Source organism: Lynx canadensis, chromosome A2, assembly GCF_007474595.2.
Source record: "Lynx canadensis isolate LIC74 chromosome A2, mLynCan4.pri.v2, whole genome shotgun sequence".
NCBI lineage: Eukaryota > Metazoa > Chordata > Mammalia > Carnivora > Felidae > Lynx > Lynx canadensis.
Window position 1 is genome coordinate 56,740,967 of NC_044304.2, and position 25,430 is coordinate 56,766,396.

Sequence of the window (25,430 nt, forward strand, 5' to 3'; positions counted from 1 at the left end):
AAAATAAAAATAAACGTTGAAAAAAAATATTTAAAAAAAATAAAATAAATAAACTTTTAAAAAAAGAATAATATTTGTTAAGTAAAGAGCAAATGTTTTTAATATTGATTTAAGTACAATTTTATTTTCTTTTGTAGTTCATATTTTTTTTTTGTATTTTATGTAAGAAATCTGCCAAACCTAAGGTCTTGGTGATTTCTGTCTATATTTACTTTAGAAGGCTTATATTTTTAAGTGTTAACATTCAGATTTATGACCCTTTTCCGGTTAATTTTATATATGATGTGAGGTAAAATTTGAGGATTTTTTGCATATGACTGTCCAATTGTTGCAGCCATATTTGCTGAAAAGATTATCCTTTCCTCATTTAATTCACTTGGTACCTTTGCCAAAATCAATTGACCAGAGAATTCTGGGACAATAGCAGAGTGGTAGGAAGCACCAGGGATCTGTCTCCCCACCTGGACAACAGTGGCAGAATCTGTATGATGTAACTGTTTTTGGAACTCTGGAGTCCATTTAATTTAGCTCTGAGCACAGCTACCCATTCCCCACCCCAGCCCCAAAGTAGTCAGCTGTGCACTTGTTCCTGGAGCAGCTTGCACTCAGCTTGTGGGAGCCAGAGGAGACAAAAACACCTTGGCCATCAAGTATTAGGGATCTGTGCTCTGATTGCTGCTTCTGATCACAGAGATACAGACCAAAAGGCAGAGACCATTTTTCAACCTTCTCTTATTGTTGCAAACCCTTACCCCTGTAGCGAAAGTGACAGTCAGGGGATGCTGTGTCTTTTCTTGTCCCCCCCCCCTTCATTTTTCTTTTTCCTCTTTTGGGAACCAGATTGAAGACCAGGACATTCAAAAGCAATCATATATACAGGGGGAATTAGAAAGTCACCACATATGCCCAGGGAAAGGCATAGACTCAGGAAGGACCTGAGAAGGCCTTAGATTTATACCTGGGGCTGATCACTGGCACTGTTTAAAACAAAAACAAAAACAGTTTTTTAAAATCCAAACATCAAAAGTACAATCAACAAAAGCAAAAATCAACGTATGGGACTGTAGCAAACTTAAAAACTTCCACACAGCAAAAGAAACCATCACTTAAGAATTGGGAGAAAATATTTGCAAACCATATATTGGATAAGGGGTTAATATCTAAAATACGTAAAGAACTCTTACAACTCAGTAGTAAACTCAGGCAATCCAATTTAAAAAAGGGCAGAGGAACTAAATAGTCATTTTCCAGAGAAGACATACAGATGGCCAACAGGTACAAGGGGTGCCCAACATGAGTAGTCATCAGGGAAAGTCAAATCAGAAGCACACTGAAGTATCAGCTCACACCTATTAGAACAGCTCTCATCAAGAAGATGAGATAAAAGTGTTGACACAGATGTAGAGAAAAGGGAATCCGTGTACCCTTTTGATGGGAATGTGACTGTTTCCGACATCGTGGAAAATAGCATAGTGGTTCCCCAAGTGAAAATACGGGGCGCCTGAGTGGCTCGGTCATTAAGCATCTGACTTCGGCTCGGGTCATGATCTCACGGTCCAGGAGTTTGAGCCTCACATCTGGTGAGCTCAAGCCCCAACTTCTCTCTCTCTGCCCCTCACTCACTTGTGCCCTCCCCTCTCCCCCCCCCAAAAAAAAGAAAGAAAAAGAAAATAGAATTATGGAGACACCTGGGTGGCTCAGTCGGTTAAGTGTCTGACTCTTGATCTCAGGTCAGGTCTTGATCTAAGGACTGTGGGTTCAAGCTCCATGCTGGGCTCTATGCTGGGCATTGAGCCTACCAAAAAAAAAAAAAAAAAAAATTACCAAAGGTTCCATCAGTTCTACCTCTGGGTATATATCCAAAGAAAACAGAAAATGAAAATAGGGTATCAGAGAGATGTGCACTCCCATTTTTATTGCAGCATTAATCACAGTAGCCAAGCTGTGGAAACAACCTAAGTACCCATCAACTGATGAATAAAGTGTGAGTTATGTGCGTATATAAACACACACAAGCCTGCTGTTTGCAACAACATGGATAGACCTTGAGGACATCATGCTAGGTGAGATAAGCCAGAGAAAGACAAATATTGTAAAACATCACTTGGGCGCTTGGGTGGCTCAGTCAGTTAGGCGGCCGACTTCGGCTCAGGTCATGATCTCGCGGTCTGTGAGTTCAAGCCCCACGTCGGGCTCTGTGCTGACAGCTCAGAGCCTGGACCCTGTTTCAGATTCTGTGTCTCCCTCTCTCTGACCCTCCCCTGTTCATGCTCTGTCTCTCCCTCTCTCAAACATAAATAAAACGTTAAAAAATTAAAAAAAAAACACATCACTTACATGTGGAATCTAAAAAAGCCAAGCTCCTAAAAACAGTAGCATGGTAGTTACCAGGGGGTGACGGTACAGGAGAGATGTTTAAGGATACAAATTTGCAACTACTAGATAAATAAGTCTTTAGCAGTATAGTGATTATAGACAACAAAACTGTATTATAAACCCCAAATGTGCTAAGGCATAAGGTCTTACTCCCACCACAAAAAAGAAATGAAAAATATATGATGTGATAGAAGCATTAGCTAAGGCTACAATGGCCATCTTACTGCAATATATAAATGTATCAAATTCAACATGTGGTATCCTTAAGCTTTTAAAAAAAAATTTTTTTAAAGCTTATTCATTTTTCAGAGGGACAGAACACAACAGGGGAGGGGAGAGAGAGAGGAAGACACAGAATCCAAAGCAGGCTCCAGGCTCCGAGCTGTCAGCACAGAGCGCAATACCGGGGCTCAAACCCATGAACCGTGAGATCATGAACTGAGCCAAAGTTGGACGCTTAACAGACTGAGCCATCCAGGTATCCCTAGTATCCTTAAATTTAGACAATGCTACATATCAAATATATTCAATTAAAAGAACAAAAAGCAGAAGCAGAAACCCTGCAAACTCTGGGGGAGAGGGAAGATCTGATTTCCAGAGTTACCACATTTTATCAGATTCACATCTCCAGTAAAAAAAAAAAAAAAAAAAATCACAAAGCATACAAAGAAGCAGGAAAGAACGGCCTGTTCAAAGAAAAACCAAACCAAACCAACGAAACAGTAGAAACTGTTTCTGTAAAAGATCTGATGGAGGACCAGACTTTAAACCTGCTGTCTTAAACCCATGGTAGACATGAAGAAAGTCAAGAATGTATGAACAAAATGGAAATGCTAATAAAGAGAAAACCTGGAAAGAAACCCCTTCTTCAACTCATTTATTAGTGCTAGGAGTTTTTTGGGTAGGTCATGGAGGATTTTCTGCATAGACAGTGGTGTTGGTGAAGGGCAGTTTGCTTTCTTTCTTTCCAGTCTGGTTTCCCTTTCTTTACTTGTTTCATCATGGTGGCTAAAACCTCCAGTATGGTGTTGAACATAAGTAGCAAAAGCAGACTTCCTTGCCTTGTTCCTGATCTTAGGGCGAGGCAGTCAGTCTTGACCGCTAGGTGTGACGTTAGTTGTGCTTTTGTCCACACTCTGTATTAGGTTAAGGGAGGTTCCTTTCATTTCTAGTTTGCTGACCATTTTCATCATAAATTGTATCAAATTTTGTCCAGTGCTTTTTTCCACATCTCTTGAGGTGATTATTTTCTGTCTTTATGGACCTGGCAAATTGCATGTTGATTGCTCACCCACCTCACATTTCCAGGATAATTCATACTTGGTCGTGATGTTATTACGCTTTCTTACATTGTTGGGTTCAGTTTGCTAAAATTTTAAGAATGTTTGCATCTGTGTTCCTGGACATATTTGTCTGTAGTTTAATTTTCTGTGATTTTTTTAAAATCAGAATAACGCTGGCCTGCCATATAGACTAAGTCAGGAAGTGTTTCCTCCTCTTAAAGTTTCTTTGAGGCCTTGTGTAAGGTTGGTGTTATTTCTTCCCTAAATATTTGGCAGAATTCAGCAGTGAAGCCATTTGAGCCTTGAATTTTCTTAATGGGAAAGTTAACTAATTCAATTTCTTTAATAGATATAAGGCTATTTAGATTATATAATTCTGTGAACTTTGATGGTTCATAAATTTTAAGGAATTCATTTTATCAAAGTTGTTGAGCCTACTAACTTGAAGTTGTTTATAATCTTATCTCTTTATCCTCTTTTTTTCTTTAAACAAATTTTTTTATGTTTATTTTTGAGAGCAAGAGAGACTGAGCATGAGTGGGAGAGGGGCAGAGAGAGAGAGAGAGAGAGAAGAGAAGAGAGCGTGAGCAGGGGAGGGGCAGAGAGAGAGGGAGACACAGAATCCAAAGCAGGCTCCAGGCTCCAGGCTCCAAGCTGTTAGCATGGAGCCTGACATGGGGCTCGAACTCACAACCCGTGAGATCGTGACCGGAGCCAGTCAGAGGCTTAACTGACTGAGCCACCCAGGTGCCGCATTATCTCTTTATCCTCTTAAAGACTGTAGGCTTTGTGCTGATATTCCCATTGTTGATTTCTAAAAAGTGGTCCGTTGTGGTCAGAGAACATTGTATAATTTGAGTTCTCTTAGATTTATTGAAAATTTTTTATGGCCATAATATGGTCTACTTTGTGGGTGTTCTTCCATGTGCACTTGAAACAATATTCTTCCATCATTTGGTTGAGTGCTCTATAAATGTCAATTAGGACAGATTGGCTGGTAGTGTTGTTCTAATGTATCCTTACAAATTTTTTTAGCGACTTTTTCCATCAGTTAATGAGAGAGGGATGTTGACCTTTCCAGCATGGTTGTATGTTTTTTTCCTTTTCATTTCTATCAGGTTTTTTTCATGTATTTTGAGGCTTCGGTATCAGGTGCATGAAAATTCAGGATTATTTGCATGTTGAGTTGCTGAGTCCTAATGAAATGAAATGATCTTTTTATCCATGATGATAGCATTTGTTCAGAAATCTACTTTGCCTGGTGTTGCTACTCCAGCTGTCCTTTTTTTTTTTTTTTGCTTATTTTGAGAGAGGGAGAGCAAGCATGCGTAGGGGAGAGGCAAAATGAGAACCCCAAGCAGGCTCTGCACTGCAGCACAGAGCCCGATGCAGGGCTCGATCTCACGAACCGTGAGATCATGACCTGAGCTGAAATCAAGAGTCAGACACCCAGCCCGACTGAGCCACCCAGGTGCCCCACCAGCTGTCTTTTGATTGGTGTTAGTATAGTATGTTTTTTTCATCCTCTTGACCGATTTGTGGTTTATACTCCAAGTGGGTTTCTCTTCCACTTAATAAGCATAGAAGGGATTGTAGAAATACAAAATTATCATGAAGCACACCCTATAGTAAAGTTGTTGTAGCCAAGTTCCACTAATGGATGCTAGTGTTACCGGGTTAAAGTTTGAGGAGAAGCAGTTTGTTTATATAATCTCAAAGTAGTTTCCCTATGATATTTACTAATTCCAAAGGGGAAAATAGTAACTTTATATAGAGAATCTTGGCAAACACCACCTTGCACAAGTATTCAAGGTTAGTATCACCAGTAGTGAGACTTAGTGACATCATGTACCCCCTGATATGATATACCAAATCATGAGAAGACTTCATAACCCCTGTGATACTCTTGCCCAAAACATATAACCTCAGGCTGGTCGTGTCAAAACATCAGGCAAACCCAAATTGAAGGACATTCTACAAAGTAACCGGTGTTTCAAAAGTATCAGGGCCACAAAAGACCAGGAAACACTGAAGAACTCTCACAGACTGTAGGATACTAAGGAGACATCACTAAATACAATGTAGAATCCTGGATTGGATTCAGGAACAGAAAAAGGACATTAATGGAAGTGAAATTAATTCTGGAAGTGAGTTAGTAATATTGTATGAATGTCAGTTTCCTAATTTTGAGAATTTTTTCTGGTTCTTACAAGGTTCTCTTAAAAGCGGGATGAAGAGTATATAGGAACTCTATACTATTTTTGTAACTTTTCTTTAAATCTGAAATTATTTCAAAAAAAAGATTTTTTTAATGTTTATTTTTTTTTATTTTTTTTTTCAACGTTTATTTATTTTTGGGACAGAGAGAGACAGAGCATGAACGGGAGAGGGGCGGAGAGAGAGGGAGACACAGAATCGGAAACAGGCTCCAGGCTCTGAGCCATCAGCCCAGAGCCCGATGCGGGGCTCGAACTCACGGACCGCGAGATTGTGACCTGGCTGAAGTCGGACGCTTAACCGACTGCGCCACCTAGGCGCCCCATATTTATTTTTGAGACAGAGAATGAACGGGAGAGGGTAGGAGAGAGAGGGAGACACAGAATCCGAAGCAGGCTCCAGGCTCCGAGCTGTCAGCACAGAGCCCAACATGGGGCTCGAACCCACGGACTGTGACACCATGACCTGAGCTGAAGTCAGACACTCAACCGACTGAGCCACCAGGCACCCCTGTCTGCCTGCTATTTCTAATCTTCATTTCCTCCAGTGTAACTGGATTTCTTTCTGGTACCATCCCTTTCCATGGGAAGACTTTTTTGATATTTCTTGTGTAGGTTTGCAGGATGAATGTTTTCAAGTTTTATGTGTGTGAAGTTTATTTCATCAGAAAAGATTTCTTTGTTGACGGTATTGTTCTTCCAGCCCCTTGAAGGCTTTGCTCCACTGTCTTCTGACTTAATGTTTCCAGCGAGGTGTCTGCCGCTATCTTATCATTCTTACATAACGTCTCTTTATTCCCTGGCTGCTTTTGATTGGGTCTAGGAAAATCGGATTATAATATGTGTTGGTGTAGTTTTCTTCCCATTTCTTTTGCTTGGGATTCTTTGAACTTTGGTTCTTTGGTCTGTGTGTTCATAGTATTGACCAACTTTGATTAGCTTTTGGCCATTATTTCTTTAAAATTTTTTTAGCACCACATCTCCTGCCCTCTCCTCCCCCACCCTCCTTTGGGGACTCCAAGTGTGTGTGTGTGTGTGTGTGTGTGTGTGTGTGTGTGTGTGTGTGTTCTCTAGAAGTTCAACTTGTATGTTTCTATTTCTTCCATGTCTCCTTAACATGCTTGTATTTTTTCTAACTTTCTCAAGCATTTGGAATATAGTTATAATGGCTCTTTTAATGTCTTTGTCTACTATCTGTGTTGTTTATGAGTCGTGTTCAGTTGATTGTTGTTTCTTTTCACTGTCAGACTGTCAGTCATATTTCCCTGCTTCTGCATGTGCCTGGTAGTTTCCTACTGGGTAGCAGTCACTGTGGGTTCCACATCATTGGTGCCAGGTGCGTGCATGCATGCGTGTGTGTGTGTGTGTGTGTGTGATGTTAAGCTTTGTTCTAGGGTACGGTAAATTACTTTGGAACAGTTTGATCCTTTGAAGGGTTGCTCTCTCCCCCACTATCCAAAGAGTAAGTTAAAGTGTTTTCATTGTGTTCATGTGTTGTCTGAAACCATTCTTTTATGTGGAAATGAGAGCACAGTAGGAAATGTGGGCATTTTATGTACCAGTTAACAAGGAATGAAATACAAAATACTCATATTTACATACCAAAATTATTGCAAATAAAAAGTTGTCCCTAGACACTATTGATAACGCCTCTTAAAATTATTTTGAATATAAGAGAGGGTCCTATATTGTCTACAACAGCAGAATTAAATTGGATTGTTTAATACTGCCTGAGGACCAGTTTATCCTTTTTTATAGTTAAATGATCATTTTATTTTATTATATTTTAATTGAAGTGTAATTAACATACAATATTATTAGTTTCAGGTAAACAATCTAGTGAGTGATGCAACGTTTATGTACATTACAAAGTGATCACCAGTATAAATCTAGCTCCCATCTGTCCCCATACAAAGTTGTTACCTATTATTAACTGTATTCCTTATGCTGTACATTGTATCCCTGTGTCTCCCCCCCCCCCCCCGCCCCCCCGCCCGTAACTGGAAGTTTGTATCTTTTAATTCCCTTCCCCTACTTCTGCCTAGCCCTCCATCCCCCCTCCCCTCTGGCAACCACCTTATTGTTCTCTGTGTCTGTGAGTCTGTTTCTGTTTTGGTTGTTTTGTTTTTTAGATTCCACATATAAGTGAAAGCATACGGTCTTTGTCTTCCTCATTTCACTAAGTATGATACCCTCTCCATCTATCCATGTTGTCACAAATGACATGATTTCATTTTTTTTATAGTTGAGTAATATTGTATATGTACATACCACATCTTTTTATCCATTCATCTATTGATGGACACTTAGTTTGCTTCTGTATTTTGGCCGTTGTTAATAACGTTGCAGTAAAGATAGAGGCAGTATGTACTTTTTCAAATTGGTGTTTTTGCTTCCTTGATACAAATACCCCGAAGTGGAATTACTGAATTGTATGGCAGTTCTATTTTAACATTTTTGAGGAACCTTCATACTGTTTTTCCACAGTGGCTGCACCATTTTGCATTCCCACTAATGGTGCACAAGGGTTACTTTTTCTCCACATCCTCACCGACACTTGTTATTTCTTGTCTTTTTGGTACTAACCATGCTGACATACCTGAGGTGACATTTTATTGTGGTTTTGATTTGCTTTTCCCTGATGATTGATGATGTTCAGCATCTTTTCTTGTGTCTAATGGTCATCTGTATGCTGTCTTTGGAGGACTGTCTAGTCACATCCTCCGCCCATTTTTTAATTGGATTGTTTTTTGACATGGAGCTTTGAGTTCTTTATGTATTTTGGATATTGATCCCTTATCAGATCTCTTATTTGCAAATATTTCCTTCCATTTAGTAGGTTGCCTTTTATGTTGATGGTTTCCTTTGCTGTGCACAAGCTTTTTACTTTTTTTATATATTTCCTTTGAGAGAGCATGCACGTGCACGAGTTGGGGAGAGGCAGAGAGAGGGAGAGGGAATCCCAAGCCGGCTCCACTTAAACCTCATGAACCAACTTCTGCTAGCTTCACACTCAGCTGTGGGTTTGTCATCTGTGGCCTTTATTATGTTAAGTTCCTTCTATCCCTACTTTGTTGAGAGTTTTAATCAGAAATGGATGTTGAATTTTATTAAGTGCTTTTTAAAAATTTTTTTTGGGGGCGCCTGGGTGGCGCAGTCGGTTAAGCGTCCGACTTCAGCCAGGTCACGATCTCACGGTCCGTGAGTTCGAGCCCCGCGTCGGGCTCTGGGCTGATGGCTCAGAGCCTGGAGCCTGTTTCCGATTCTGTGTCTCCCTCTCTCTCTGCCCCTCGCCCGTTCATGCTCTGTCTCTCTCTGTCCCAAAAATAAATAAACGTTGAAAAAAAAAAAAAATTAAAAAAAAAATTTTTTTTTTTAATTTTTTAAAATTTACATCCAAATTAGCATATAGTGAAACAATGATTTCAGGAGTAGATTCCTTAATGCCCCTTACCCATTTAGCCCATCCCCCTTCCTACACCCCCTCCAGTAACCCTCTGTCTGTTCTCCATATTTATGAGTCTCTTATGCTTTGTCCTCATCCCTGTTTTTATATTATTTTTGCTTCCCTTCCCTTATGTTCATCTGTTTTGCCTCTTAAAGTCCTCATATGAGTGAAGTCATATGATTTTTGTCTTTCTCTGACTAATTCACTTAGCATAATACCCTCTAGTTCCATCCACGTAGTTGCAGATGGCAAGATTTCATTCTTTTGATTGCTGAGTAATACTCCATTGTGTATATATGTACCACATCTTCTTTATCCATTCATCCATCGATGGGCATTTGGGCTCTTTCCATACTTTGGCTATTGTCGATAATGCTGCTATAAACATGGGGGTGCATGTGCCCCTTCGAAACAGCACACCTGTATCCCATGGATAAATGCCTAGTAGTGCAATTGCTGGGTCATAGAGTAGTTCTGTTTTCAGTTTTTTGAGGAACCTCCATACTGTTTTCCAGAGGGGCTGCACCAGCTTGCATTCCCATGGTTTTTATCCTTTTTATTAATGTGATGTATCACATTGATTTGCAGATATTGAACCATCTTTGCATCCCCGGATAAATCCCACTTGATCATAGTGAATGGTCCATTTACTATATTACTGAATTCAGTATTTGTTAGTGTTCTGTTGAGGATTTTGCATCAATATTCCCTCAGGGATATTGACCTCTAATTTTGGTGATGTCTTTGGTTTTGGTCAAGGCCTGCTTTTAAGTGTCATTTGGTGGGAGTAGAGCAGCCTGTAGAGCAGTGTTTCTCAACCTGTTTTTCATTATTGCCCCCTCTCCTCCAGTCCTTTATGGCCCCCTATTTACACCCTACTAATGAAACTTTAATGCCACAGTTGTAACAAATATCTGTCTGTGTATTATTTGTATTTCTGGTCTTTATACATTAAAAAAATATTTCTGGCTGCTCCACACCAGACCCAGTTTTTTTTATACCTTGGGGAGTGCTGTTGCCCTTGTTGAGAATTCGTGATCTAGGGCTAATTCTCTACTGGTGACATGTTGCTCTCATGTGTGCTGTGCCCAGTGCCCTGTGCATTTAGTGTGTTGTGGAAGGAGATCATTCCAGTCCCTGGTACTCCATCTCCATTGGAAGCAGAGCCTCCCTCGATCCTGGCGGTTTCTTATTACACATACTCTACTGTACAGCCCAAGCATTCCACTCCAAAATAGTGATGCAAGAGAAATGAAGACAGAGCTGTGTGAAATGAGCATATGAATGTTCGTGGAAGCTCTATTTCTAAGAACCAAAACCTGAGAGCCATCCAAATGTCCATCGAGAGGTGAATGGATAAGCTGGTTTTAACCATAACGGTAGAGTATTGAACAGTAAAAAGTATTACGATAAAGTACTGAAACATGCAGCAATATGGATGAATCTCAAAATCATACTGAGTCAAAGAAGCCAGCCCCCCAAAATACATTCTGTGTGATCCCATTTATATAAAACTCAAAAATGCAAACCAATCTACAGACAAAAAGGAGGTTACCTGGGGTTGGAAATGGACTGAGGGATTGATCACAAAGGAGCATGAGGAGACTTGGTGGAAAACGAAATTTTTATTCTTTATTTATTTGGTGGGAGTAGTTTCATGGGCAGATGTCAGAACTCAACAAATGAAATATTGTAAATATGTAAGGTTTACTATATGCCACTTGTATATGTCAGTAAAGCTGTAAAAAAGGTAAATAAAAAAGTGACAGGTTTGGAGTTTTGGGGGGAATGTGTATTTCTCCTTTGTGACCTCTGTGCATAAAAATTCCCAAGTGCAGGTTATGATAGTTTTTCAAATTTATATTAGTAGTGAAATTTAATTTGCTGACAGTTTGAAAGAGCATTTGAACTTGCTTCAGGCAAAATTGTGTATGTATAAAGTGCACGATTATAGACTTAATGCCGCTGGTTGCTCCATTCTGCTCTAAGGGAAGTGAGTAGGTGTTAAACAGATTACGCCACCCTCAGAACCTGTGGGCTGTGTTGAAACAGTTGTGATTTCTGTAGACTAGGTGAATGTGGGTCCAGATAGTGCCCAGAATTTGGCTATCTAGCCTCACATTTTTGGACAGTTTTGGAAGTTGCATGCTTATTTTCTAATTTTCTAGAAGGTAATGGTAATAAAAAATTCAGGTAGAGTATGCCTTCAGAAAAGTTTATATTGTATAATTTGCTGGAGTTTTACACAGGAAATACATCCATATGAATAGCACCCAGATACAGAACACTACCTGGTACTGGTCATTTTTTTTTTTTTTCTTCTTAATGTTTATTTATTATTGAGAGACAGAGGGAGACAGAGCATGAACATGGGAGGGGCAGAGAGAGGAGGAGACACAGAATCTGAAGCAGGCTTCAGGCTCTGAGCTGTCAGCACAGAGCCCGACGCAGGGCTTGAACTCACAAACTGCAAGATCATGACCTGAGCCGAAGTCGGACGCTTAACCGACTGAGCCACCCAGACACCCCTGGTCATTTTTCAAAATCAAGTGCTGGCTGGGCTGATTAATTAGGTGAGCTTGAGCACCTGCTGCGTAACTGACCAGACCACTCCGTTTTGAAGTTTCTGACCCTGGGGAAATTGTTCTGTTTACTTTTATTTGTCTAAACATAGCTTTTGTTTTACTTAATCAAATATTTTCTCTTGGCAGTGGACTCTCAAAGAATTGACCGGGAGGAAAAAATCCCAGATGAAACGTTAGAGAAACTGAAGAGCCTGGGTCTTTTTGGGATGCAAGTCCCAGAAGAATATGGTAAGTGAAGGAAAGCACCACACTGCTGGCTCTTAAGAAAGTGCTTCATATTTGCCCCAAAAAAGGGTTCTGTTTGGGAAAGTGGCCTTTAAATGCAGTATGTCCAAGATCAAGCTCTGAGAGTGCTGGAATTAATAAAAACCCACATCGTGGATCAAATCTCGGGTAGCTGGCAGGTGAGTGTGTGGACTAAGGGACTTTGGGGCAGGAAGAGCTGCTGAGGCCTGTACTTTGTTCACTTGACATGGATCAGGTCCGCTCAGGGTGCCTATGCTCTCCAGGTCCTTGCGGGGCAGAGAAGGAGGTGTGTATCACCTCGGAGCCTCATTGGCTGATTTCAGTGTCTTCTGCACCGTGAGGCCCTTCGGTCTCTCTGCAAAGGAATTGCCCCAGAGCTGCGAGCCCTTTGTGGGAGGGACGACTGTGGGGTGAGAGAGCTCAGGTGTCAGGATCCGCCAGGGTGCTTCCCATCCTGGTGCAGAGGAATAAGGCACATGGCTATAGGACACAGGTGCCTGGAGACAGGAGACTAGATCAGTGAGAACATTCAAGCACGGACTGTCCCTGTAATTCCTGGATCATTGTAGTGATATTTTTAGCCCCCAAATGAAAGACCCTGTCTTTCTCCCCAGGATCCTCATGTAATTCTGCCTTCTGAGATTTGGTCAATGACTACTACTCTCCCTCTTTCTTCTGCCTAGTCTAGAGTTGGTGACCTAAATTCTGTAAGGGTTAAGGGGACAGGCAAGAAGTTGGGGGGGGGCGGGTGAAGGGCACAAGGAATAGAGAAAGTGTCACATGAGCAAAATACAGTCACACACGGGTGTGTGCACACTCAGTCCCCTTTGACATAAAAGTGTGGCTCCAGGCTCCGCAGCCTGTAACCTGCACCCATTACTCTGTGAGCCCTCTGCCTGAGCCTTCTCTGGTGTCGCTTCCCCCTTTGATCAGCTAAGAGCTGTTGATGGTGCTTTAAGGACCTGGGCCTGTTTCTTGTCTGTGAGCTGGTCATTTGGACATTTAATATTTTGGGCATTTTTCCAACCAGGTCATGAGTTAGGTTTTGCAGAGCAAGACACAAAAGTCAGGAGCTTTTCTCGGTATTTTGTCTCCCTACCTGGTTTATCTCCAGAAGTTACAGTTAGGCCTGTGTTGTTCCTCTCCCACCTCTGTAGCCAGGCACCCCTGGGGGGCCTCAGTGTCTACAGAATAAGTTCCCACTGGTACCCAGTCTGGAGCTGGTCCAGTCTGAGACCAAATGTGAACATTTAGGACCAACTAGGTATAATGGAGTGCAATGCTGGATTGATTCTGAAGTGTGTGTGTGTGTGTGTATTTTAAGTTTACTTATTTTGGGGGAGGGCAGAGAAAGATGGGGAGAGAGAGAGAATTCAAAGCAGGCTTTGCCCTGTTAGTGCAGAGCCTGACACGGGGCTTGAACTCACAAACCCCAAGATCATGACTTGAACTGAAGCCAAGAGTCAGACACCCAACCAACTGAGCCGCCCGGGTGCCCCGATTCTGAGGCATATTTTTTTTTAACGTTTGTTTATTTTGGGGAGTGAGAGCATGCACGCGCAGTAGAGGAACAGAGAGAGAGGGAGACAGAGGATCTGAAGCAGGCTCTGCCCTGACAGCACAGAGCCCAGTACAGGGCTTGCACTCACAAACCGTGAGTTTACATGTGTGTTTATTGCAGCATATTAAGGGATTAAACAGTTGTCATTTGTCCTTTATGAAATAGCTCTCCTCACATCCCTACATGTGTAAAAACAGCCCCCTGCAGAGGCCACGAAGCCATCAGTGACGCTGCATCCCCTGTGGCAGGGCGTGGCAGCATGCACGGCTGCAGAGGACGCGACACGTCCTGGGTTTCCTTGCCAAAACCTATAGCCTCTGTGTGCGGTGGGGGGAGACTGAGCTCTGCCCAGACTTGGGAGGCTTGCCCGTGTCCGAGCTCACAAGGGACACTGTCCCCCGTGGTGTGTGGTCCTTGGTAAATACTAGAACAGAACGAAGGTGCAGGCAGAGCCAGAGAGCTAAAGTGGGTCTGTCATCAGCTATAAATACATACCTACCTACCTACCAGCCTACCAACCTACCAACCAGCCACTTGGAGAAAGCATAAGTGGGGAAGAAAGCCTCTAGACCTACGCAGGTTAGTAATAGTATATATTTCCCCTTCAGAAGCATTTTTAAATTCCCTCTTGCTTGGTGAAAAGGACTTCATTTTTTCTGCAGACACTTTGTGTCCGTTTGGGATGTGACTTCACCTGTGCGTGTGTGTTCTGTGCCAGCACGTATGGGCGGGGCGTGTGTGTTGGCATGAGGTTGGACAACTCTGCACCCCTCGTTTTGGTTTACGTGCTGTTCTCTGGTGTGAAAATGTTCGTTCTTGCCTGTGACGAGTTTGGGCCTTTTTTTCTCTTTTCTTTTTTCTTTCTCTTTTTTATCCTTTCTTGGGAATTTTAAGACAAGCACGACCAAATTTTTGAGGGAAACATTCCCAGTCTGGAGTATTCTGAAGACTGGCTGGAAACCATCATCCTGGAAAACGGGGGCCCTTTTGCCAACCGAGCCTGGATTTTCTCCCCCAGGCCCCTGTGTGCTGCCCAGTGTGTGACCGTTTCCTGTCTCAGCCCCTCCCCAGCCAGCCGTCTCCACCTACCCGTCATCTGTCTCCATGTGATTGCATTCCCCCACAATTGTAGTGATACTTACATCAGGGGAAAAGCATCAGAATTTTTTTTTTACATTATGTATTTATTTTTGAGAGAGGGCACAAGTGGGGGGGGGCTGGTTACAGAGAGAAGGGGACACAGAATCAGAATCCGAAGCAGCCTCCAGGCTGTCAGCTGTCAGCACAGAGCCCAACGCAGGACTCGAACTCACAAACTGTGAGATCATGACCTGAGCCAAACTTGGATGCTTAACTGACTGAGGCACTCTGGTGCCCCCCCCCCCGCCCCCCACCAGCCCTTTTCTTTTATTTTTTATTTTTTTTTTTTTTTTTTTAAATTTTTTTTTCAACGTTTATTTATTTTTGGGACAGAGAGAGACAGAGCATGAACGGGGGAGGGGCAGAGAGAGAGGGAGACACAGAATCGGAAACAGGCTCCAGGCTCTGAGCCATCAGCCCAGAGCCTGACGCGGGGCTCGAACTCACGGACGGCGAGATCGTGACCTGGCTGAAGTCGGACGCTTAACCGACTGCGCCACCCAGGCGCCCCCAGCCCTTTTCTTTTAAACAAACAGTACTGACTCCCTCAGTATATGAAATGAGTAAGACCAAAACTTTTGTTTGCAACTGAGGCACGGATGGAGTAGGGGGCGTGGGGATGGGATACCGTGGAGCCCCGGCCTTCCCTGGGTACTGATCCCAGGGGACTGCACGTCAGGCGGGGCTGCCCTCCCCTTTATGTGCACCTTCCGCATTTGGGCTGTGCAGGGGGCTCCAGGGCCAGGACCCCACCCGAACTCAGGGCCCAGCTATACTGCGTGTTGGCCACATGACCCTGGGCCCCAGTTTGTCACTTTTAAGATGCACATAGGCCATCCAGCCTCCTTGAGGTTGAAGAGGAAATGCAAAATACATGAGTTCAATGGAGTTTTTTATTTTTTTAAATCTTTGTCTTCTTCCTAGAAAACTTCCATCCAGGGTGAATTACTACCCCCCCACCCCCCAGGGAATGTTTGGCAATGTCTAGAGATGTCTTTGGTTGTCAAAACTGGGAGAGGGGGAGCTATTGGCATCTCGTGGGTAGAGGCCAAGGTTGCTGCTAAACATCCTGTGATACTTTGAACAGTCCCCCACAGCAAAGAATGATCCATCCCAAAATGTCAGTAGTACTGAGGCAGAGAGGCCAGCCCTGGAGTCCACTGGATACCAGGAGTGGGATGCTAGACAGCTGTCTTGTTTATAAAGATCTAGGTCTGTGACAGAAGATATTCACAACATTTTAAATGGTTTAACGCGTGTGAAGGTACTCTTTTTGTATTAAATGTTATGTTTTTATGATAAAAATATATGCTTATATACCTAAAAAAATCTGAAAGGAGGTACACAAAAATGCTCTGGTAAGTTTATGGGTAATTTTTGTTTTCTTCCTACCTTTCTGTAAGTATGACTTCTTAAAATAGTGATCTGGTATTACTTTACAACCAGCTAAAACAGTCAGGGTCTTTGCCTTCAGTGGGGGGAATTTGGAGCTGGACCACAAGTAAAGCTGGTCTGTTTTTTCTTCAGGTGGCCTGGGCCTCTCCAACACATTGTATGCGCGTATGGGAGAAATCGTCGGCCTGGATGGGTCGATCGCCGTGACCCTAGCAGCACACCAGGCTATTGGCCTCAAGGTCAAGTGTCTATGGCTTCTGTCTGATGCTCTCTGTTGGTCTGGAGTCACACGGTGGCATTGAGGCAGGAGCCTTGCTCGTTTTTACCAAGAAGTGAATTGGGCTCGCCGTGTCGGGTCTTGGAGGGGCCCCTGCAGCACCCCCCTGGTACACCTCCTCTCTCCGGCCACACTGGCTGATGCTGGGTCCCCACACAAGCAGTGGTGCTTCGATCACACTGTCCCTCCCCTTGGAATCCTCCTGTCCCCATCGCCTTTGACCCATCCTTTGAGGCCCACATCAGATACTCTGAGGAGCCTGTCTTCACCTCATGCTGGAAGCGAGCCTCCCCTGCTGAGCTCTTGAGTCACTAGGGGCCTGAGCATATCCTCCCCTCCTTGCTGTCTGTGCACATGTCTTCTTCACCTCTGGGCTTGGAGCATTTTGGGCAGGTCCACGGTCACACTCAGTGACAGTCCCATTACTCAGGCTGTCTCTGCTCAATGGAGAAAGTGAAAGGAGCCAAGTGAACAGTGTACTTGGGCCCCCCACCCCCCACCTGTGCTCCGAGCGGTCATTGGTGGAAAGAGCGGACTTCTCCCCAGGGCACCAACTGAGAAGGGGTCAGACAGTTCTGACACTGACTGCACACCTTCTTTATGCACTCCCATGTATCATCCAACACCCCTCCCCGGTGGGTAGGATTATCCCCAGTGGCATGGAGTTGATGGCATGGAGGCTCAGAGAGGCGACATCCCTTGCCCAAGGCCACCCAGCCTGGTGGTGACAGTCCCTGAGTCTGGCTCCCATACTCATCAGCACCTGTTCATTTCTCAGCTGGTGCTGCTGGCTCTGAGCTCAGAGTGTTTCTTCTTGTGTGAAGTATTTTCTCTAGAAGGGACCACATTCTGCAAGCACACTTCACACTTTCTTTTCCCCACAGCTGATAGCCTGTGTGTGTTTGGTTTAGGGGATCATCCTGGCCGGCAGCAAGGAACAAAAAGCCAAATACCTGCCCAGGCTGGCATCTGGAGAGCACATCGCCGCCTTCTGTCTGACGGAGCCTTCCAGGTCTGCCCCCTGACAAGAGGTGCTGCATGGCAGCCTCTGGGGAACCTTCCAGGGCACCCTGGGATGAGGGCTCTGGATTTTGGCTCATAGCTCGTGGCTTTTCTTTCTTCCCTCCCTGAATCTTCCAGAGAGTCAGCTCAGCAACTTTTCTTGCCAGTTCTCTTATCTTTACCTTATTTCTCTGTCTTATGGATACTTACGAGGGAGACAACATACCTGACGGCACCTATCAAGTAATTGTTTTGTGTCCACGGCACACCTTACATAGGATAAGCATTCAGGCTTCTAAGCAGCTTTGCAAGTGGTATCGTCCCCACTGAGCATGTTAGGAACCTTAGTTCAGTGGGGTTGTGTCATCAGCCCAAGATCACACGGCTGGCTTAGGACTCAGGGCTTCTGCTGACAAGTCCGTTACTTGGGCCGTGCTCCATCCGGAACAGGGGGTATCCTGCACTCCTCACAGGAGCTCACATGAGCCTGTTCTCTGCACACATTCCTGTGTTTAAACCTAAGCCCAGGAGGTTTTCACTGCCCCTTTTTTTTTTTTTTTTTTTTTTTTTTTTTTTTTAAAGCCTAGGCCCGTTGTTTCGGAGTCTTTGTTTTAGTTTTTAGAGGAGGGAGGCAGAGGGGCAGAGAGACAAGGAGAAAGAGAATCCCAGACAAGCTCTGTGCTGACAGCACAGATCGATACAGGGCTTGAACTCAAACCGTGAGATCATGACCTGAGCTGAAGCGGGACGCTTAACCGACTGAGCCACCTGGCTGAGTGCCCCCACACTGCCACTCTTTGATGTGATAAAGCCAGGGTGGCCAGCCGGCACCTGTCTTTGTAAATAGGGTTTTACTGGAGCACGCCATTTGTTTACAGGTTGTCTGTGGCCACCTGCGTGCCACAGCAGCAGAGCTGAGCAGGTGGGACAGACATCCTGCGGGCTGCAAAGCCGAATAGATTTACTTTCTGGCCCTTTATTTTTAAGTCGGCGGACTCCCATGTTAAAGTACCAAACCGTCCATTTGTACCCCCCCAGAGACATTGTTCATCCCAGCATCACTTGCTTCAGCCACGTGTTTCTGTTTCTGCAGTGGGAGTGACGCGGCCTCAATCAAGACCAGGGCCACGCTAAGCGAGGACAAGAAGTACTACATCCTCAATGGCTCCAAGGTAGCGCTCCGTGGCCTCTGCGGCCTGCTTGGGGTCTCAGCTACGGCTTCTGCCACGCACTGACCGCTTCCTGCACCCCGCGGATCCTAAAGCGTGTACACCTCAGCTCTTGACTGGCAGCTCTTGGGTGGATGCTGCTCTTTTTGAAAGAAGAAACTGGCTCGAGGTGAAGCGACTTGCCAGCGGCCTGTGTCTGCTCAGTGGCGGAACCAGGATCGGAAGCAAGCTGTCCTGCCTCCAGACCCTACACGCCTGTGCAGAACTAGCTGCCTTCCGGTAGCTGGGGCTGGTGTTGTGTGTTTGTGTTTTAATTGATTGCACAAAATTTCAAACAGACGCAACAGTTTAGTGTAGTGAGGCTCCATGCAGCCGTCCCCAGCTTCAGCAGTTACTCGCCGACAGCCCGCCGTGTCTCTTCGGTCAGCATTGCCCCCTCTGGTCGCATCCCTACGGTCTGAGCGTGTGTCTCGGCCAGATAAGACTATTTAAAAAAACCCGTTGGTCATTTCTTCGTCTCTGGTCGTCTCGTACCTTCTTATTTTTCAAATAATTTGTTTGAACCCAGATCCGATTAGGTTCCGTACATTGCAGTTTGTTGAGGAGTCTCTCTCTTTCCCTCTCCCTCCTTTTCCCGTTTCTTCTTTGCCTCTCCTCACTCCTTCCCGCCTGCTCTGTTTTCTTGAGGAAACCTGGCTGCTCGGTTCTAGAGCCTAAGCCGTCTCGGTTCCTCTGGCGTCTCTTCCGTGCACATGTGCACACACACGGCCACTTGTGCCTCTTGGGGAGATCCTTGCTCTTGGGAGATTGCGGTGATCCCCTGTCTTCTGCCCGTGCAGGCTTGGCTTCCCCTGAGCCGAGGGCTTTACGTTTGTGGCCTGAAATTTGACAGGCCCTGGAGCATCCTGTAGCAAAGATGGAGCCGAGAGGTGATGCGTAACAGTCTTGCTTTCTCCAAAGCCCTTCTTCTTTCTTCCCTCAGGTCTGGATCACCAATGGCGGACTGGCCAATATTTTTACCGTGTTTGCAAAGACGCAGGTTGTTGATTCTGAAAGCTCAGTAAAAGACAAAATCACAGCATTCATAGTAGAGAGAGACTTTGGTGGAGTCACTAACGGGAAACCTGAGGATAAGTTAGGCATACGTGGCTCCAACAGTAAGTAGCACGCGCGTGTGTGTGTGTGTGTGCCTGCGGTATGTGTGTGTGTGAAAGATAGCCGCCCTTCAGCCCCATCCAAATGCAAGATAAAATGAGATGTAAATAGTGTTGGTTTCACATAGACATGTCCGCAAAATCACGTTAAGAATGCCACAGTGAGAGGCAGCTGGGTGACCCAGTCGGTTAAGCATCCAACTCTTGATCTCTGCTCAGGTCATGATTTCACAGTTTGTGGGATCGAGCCCCATGTTGGGCTCTGCTCTGGCAGCGAGAAACCTCCTTGGGATTCTCTCTCCCCCTTTCTGCGCCTCCCTTGCTCATGCATTCTCTCTCTCTCTGTCTCTCAAAATTAAAAAAAACAAAAAACCACAGCGACTTCATGGCAGTGCAGAGGAGCCCTTGAAGCTAATTTATTCTTTTGGCTCATTTATGCCCCTCCCCACGCAGCAGGCACTGGCGATCTCCACGGGAGGCAGGTGTAACGGACACCAGAGAGGCAGAGAGGTGTCTCAAGGAAACACTCCACTGCAGGACACCCCATCTTTCCTGCCTGGGACCTCCTCCTTCCTCTGGCGCTCCCTCATACCCGCCCAGTGCTGCCATGGAGTCCTGACAAGACTCTGCCTCTTGGGGATCCTAGTTTAGATCGTGGGGTGTCTGTGATGTGGGGACCAGCGTGCTGCCCTCGGCACCTCTGGACCTGTTTGTTTGCCACTCTGTGTTTTGGCTGGTGATATTTGCCACAGCAGCCTGGTTCAGAGGGGTCAGAGGGGCCCTGAGCTCTAACCGGACTCCACCGCCTAGGAACTCTGTGACCTTGAACCAGCTAGCTTACTTGCCCATGCCTCCGTTTCCTCACCTAAAGGAAAGGGGTGATAACAGAACCCACCTAGTAATGTGACACGGGAAGGAGGTGTTACAACGTCTGTACGATGCTTAGTGCACACGGAAGCAGGACAGTGTTAGCTCCTGCCATGTTCCCAGAGGGAAAGGAGCGCGCTCAAAGGCCCAAGGTAAAGAGCTTGGCGTCCTGGTGAGGGAAAGGGGGCCCTGACGGGAGGGAGCAGGGTGGCAGGCCTGCGCACTGCTTGGGCAGTGTCCACACTGAACTCAGGGTAGGTGGTGCCCCTGGGACCATGCAGTGGCCCCGCAAGAGTGGAGTGAGTGACACAAGTTGAGGTCAGAGAGGGAGGCAGAGTCCTTCCCACACTCCGCAGCTTGGTGAAGGAATTCGAGCCACTGGGACAAGTGCCTGGCCCCACAGCCAAGGTGGTAAGCTAGGACCCGGCAGCCAGAGAGGTGGAGATTTCATTGTATTTCACGACCAGGCTGTTGGAATAGTAGAATAAAAGGTTAGTGGACCCAGTTGCCCACACTTGACTTGCCTGCTATGCGGCTGCTCTTGAGCCATGACCTTCTTTGTCCCGAGTCTCCCTTTCTTCCAGTGTTAAGTCGCTGGGAGTTGCAGTGTTTATGTGACAACGTGCAAAAGCACGCTGCTACAGAAAACATGGGTCAAAAGCCCCTGTTCTGTCCTGCCTCTGTCATCACCACTGCCATGCTTTTTCCCTTTTCTGCCTGCCTCTGTCACCTTGACCTTGGCTTTCTGCTTCTGCACACCAAGTGCTTCCTCACTTCAAGGTCTGCTCGTCCTCCGTCACCATCGTCACCTTTGTGAGAAGCCACCCCAGCACTGAGCTGACAGAGCGAGCCGTCCTCTCACTCAGCCTGCTTCAGGCTGTGGTTTGGCTCCCTGTCTGCCATGTGTCTGCCATGTGCGTGCCATGTTGGGGCATGTGTTCCTCACAGCAGATCACGGCCCCTGGGGGCCAAGCTGGCTCACACCTAAGGCCTCGGCTCATGTCGGGTCAGCTGTGTGTCCCTGGCGACAGCTAACAGGGAAACGCAGTCTGCTTCCACAGAGTCACAGCGTAGGGTGTGGCTGCATCCAAGCTAAGTGGGACCCGTACTCCCATCAGATACAGGGACCTTACAAAGGCTGTGCTGTCCACTTTCATTGTTCCGCCTTTGCCTCTTGCTCCTCCTTCACACTTCTGCTGAATGTCAGCTTAGAAAATCCTGATGTAAGCCCTTGTCAAAAATATTATTCACCTCCTCTCCAACCTCTGATTTTGTCACCATGCTCTATTTTTTTTTAATATTTTTTTAAGTTTTTTAGAGAGAGAGCACGAGCAGAGGAGGGGCAGAGAGAGGGGTGGTGAGGGAGCGAGGATCCCAAGCAGACTGTATGCTGTCAGCTCAGAGCCCAATGCAGAGCTTGAACTCCCAAACTGTGAGGTCAGGACCCAAGCTGAAACCAAGAGTCTGATGCTTAACGGACTGAGCCACCCAGGCGTCCCCACCATGCTCTATGTATTTCCTCTGTAGCACTTACAACACCAACATGTTCCTAGCAAAGTATGAGCTCCACGCGGACAAAACCCTTGTCTTTCTGTACTGTCCTGTCGTAGCTGGAGAGTGAATGAGTGAATGAATTTGTGCCTATGGGTCAAGTGCAGAATGGTTTGCATTTGTCAAGTAAAGCCTGCAATTTCATCTTTTTCAGCTTGTGAGGTCCATTTTGAAAACACCAGGGTGCCGGTCGAGAATGTCCTTGGAGAAGTCGGAGGCGGGTTTAAGGTGCGTGGTTAGAGCAGGCCCTGTGAGGGCTGCGGTTTCACGGTTTAGCTTGTTGGCCCCCCAGTTTCCTGTACCGTCCCTGTTTGTGGCCGACCAGTGCACTTGCCAGGTGACTACATAATTCTCCACTGGGAAATCGGAGTGGAGAAGAGTTGGTTCCCAGAAGAGGGAGTGTGTAGTTGGAACTCCATCTCCTTCCTCTGCAAGGCTTTGTTTGCCTTGAGGAGGGTTAGGAGTCCTCTCTCCAGCGAGGGTAAGAAAGCAGGCCAGTGGGCGTTGAAGAAGCTCCAGTTCTCTGAATGCACAACCCTGGGTCCTGAGTCCCTGCCCTAATTTTTCTTGGAGTCAGATTTAGTATTGTTTTTAATTGACATGACTCACATAACGTAAATTTACCGTTTTCAAATGTACACATGGGTGTTTATTTAATATATTCACTATGTTGTATAGCCATCCCCATGGTCTAATTCTGGAACATTTTTATCACTCCAAAAATGCCATACCTTCTCATGCTCCTCTCACCATCTTTGGTGTCGCTATTTTTCTGTTTCTGTGGATTTGCCTATTTTAAACGTCGCATACGCGGAATCCATATGTGATCTTTTGTGTCTGGCTTCTCTTCACACAGCAGAATGTTTTCGAGGTTCACCTACCTTGTGGCACGTGTCATTCCTTTCTGTGGCTGAATAATACTCACTGTGTGGATACACCACACTTGCTAATCCATTCATCAGCTCGTGGACATTTGCACTGTTTCCACTTTTAGACTATTGTCAATAATGCTGCTGTGAACATGCACGTGTAAGTCTTTGCGTGAACACTGTGTTTTCAATTCTTTTAGGTATATACCTAGCAGCAACATTGCTGGCCATGTGGTGACTATATGTTTAACTTTTTGAGGAACTGCAGACTGTTTTCCGGTGGCTGCACCATGTTACGTTGCCAGCAGCGATGTAAGGAGGTCCATTTTCTCCACATCCTCACCAATACTAATCTCTGCACCCAACATGGGACTCAGACTCACCACCCTCAGATCAAGAGTTGCACGCTCCACCACATGAGCCAGCCAGGCGCCCCTCCTTTACGCAGCTTTATACTGGGCTACTTGTCTTTACTGTTGCCCTGCCCTAATTTCATGGGTGACCCGGGCAAGCATCTTTGCCCTGGGGAGCCCCACCCACCTTGGCTATGAAGCGGGCATCACAGCAGTACCTTTCTCCCTTTCTGGGTGTTACAAGAATCTGATGAGTGCCATTAGCCAAAGCTCCTGGCCCAAGGCTGCCTGGTAAATGTCTACCAGAGGACTTTAGAGGTGGGCAGACAAAAAGGGAACAGTTATATGCACACGATGGTATGTTTATCCCGGATGTTCTGTACAGGTAAGAGAATGTAGATGGGAAAGATGAAATTACTGAAGGTTGACTCCAAGAGAGTTGATGTTCATCGTTCAGTTTGGGTGCTTATCTTCCTAGATTTTGATCTTTTTAAAGAACATCCATCTCGTAAATATTTGGTAACGCCATTTGTGTAATACACCCCGTCGTTTTTCGCTCACCAAGAATTCCAGTCTTCTCTTCGTGCCAGTGAATATATGTTGCTAATATTTCACGGTGCAGAATATCTTTGGGACGGCACCTTTGATGTTCCCAGTCCCTGAGATCGGGCACGCGGTACTGTTCGCACACCTTCCCTGCTCAGAACCAGATTGTGTGGTGTATGTCCTTGCTTGTAGCTGTACACACTTGTCCTGGGTTTAAACATCCAGCAGGAGACTTGCCAGGTGGGAGAGCACGAACGTTTTTAGTTCGTGGCCCCTGCTGCCAAGCTGCGTGGGGAGTTGGGCCGGCACCCACCCACCAGCGGTGTGTGGGAGTGCCCCTTGCCCTAGTCCTTTCCACACTGCATTAACACATTGTTCCCATCGTGGTAGATGAAAAAAACAATTGTCTTAATATACAAAAGAAAGATTTCCAAAGCCCTCTCTTTGTTATTAGTAGGATTACTTGCCAGTTAGCCTAAACGCTAAACAGTGAGTGATTCCAGAGACCACAAAATGAGCAAAGGCCAGGGGAACATTGCCTGGCTGATGTGGGAGAAAAGTAAGCCTCTTCCTGTGGACAGTCAGAGGTTTTGTCCATGGTCAGATCTTTGAGGCATGGAGGCAGTGAATGGTCGGGCAGGGGCTGTTGAAAGCGTGGAGTATGTGTCTTGCTCGTGGGCAGGCCACGATGTAGAATGCAGCTTAGAAATTATGGATGGAGAGGTCTGCAGTAGGGATGCTGTTGCAGCATTCTGGGACTGCACGGGCAGGGGGTGGATCCCGGGGTTAAGTAGGATTGACACTTGAGCTCGGGAGCCCCTCTTGAGAAAGGGTGAGATCTGTTAGGTCGTTGGTCCTCTGGGGAATGAGACCTCATCTCAAATCTTTTTTTCCTTCAAAATCAATTTTTTTTAATGAGGTTAAGAATAAACTCTGAAGAGGCCACGAAACGGATTTCATTCGTAAAACTGTGAGCCAGCTTTCGCAAGCCTGTGTGGGCAGAGGGAATGAAGGTGGGGCGTTCGCATCCTCATCATAGTCCTGGCAGGTCTAGACTGGCGCACACTCATGGCCCGAGACTCAGGGAGTGTGAGGCCGGAGGTGGCCCAGGAGGAAGCAGGGCAGGATCTGGGTGTCTGTCACACTGTGGTGGCGCATAATGGCACCCTCTCCATCCAGCACCCAGGGCTGGGCCTTAGTCCCGCATTCCCGTGGGAACCGCACTCGCCACTCCCAGCAATTGTTGCCAACCTCACAAAGTCTGCTTTGAGATTCTCCTGTTCAGGTTAACAAGTGATCATAAATTCAGATTCAGCTGCATGATTTATTCACCCAAGTCCTCTATAAGCGTTCAGTCAAAAGCTGTAATACACTTGAAGTTGAGCTTTTAAG

General features: G+C 45.7%; 1 protein-coding gene across 2 annotated transcripts in view; it reads left to right on the plus strand.

Annotated features, from left to right (window-relative positions):
- The window catches only part of ACAD9 (acyl-CoA dehydrogenase family member 9), a 47,914-nt gene that overhangs the window by 12,443 nt on the left and 10,041 nt on the right, over positions 1 to 25,430 (plus strand). For both annotated transcript variants that reach the window (XM_030307514.2, XM_030307515.1), the window contains 6 exons: positions 12,035 to 12,136; positions 16,383 to 16,489; positions 17,439 to 17,539; positions 18,623 to 18,701; positions 19,681 to 19,855; positions 22,425 to 22,498. In XM_030307514.2, coding sequence (XP_030163374.1) covers positions 12,035 to 12,136; positions 16,383 to 16,489; positions 17,439 to 17,539; positions 18,623 to 18,701; positions 19,681 to 19,855; positions 22,425 to 22,498 — 638 coding nt within the window. The remainder of the gene's footprint in view (positions 1 to 12,034; positions 12,137 to 16,382; positions 16,490 to 17,438; positions 17,540 to 18,622; positions 18,702 to 19,680; positions 19,856 to 22,424; positions 22,499 to 25,430) is intronic.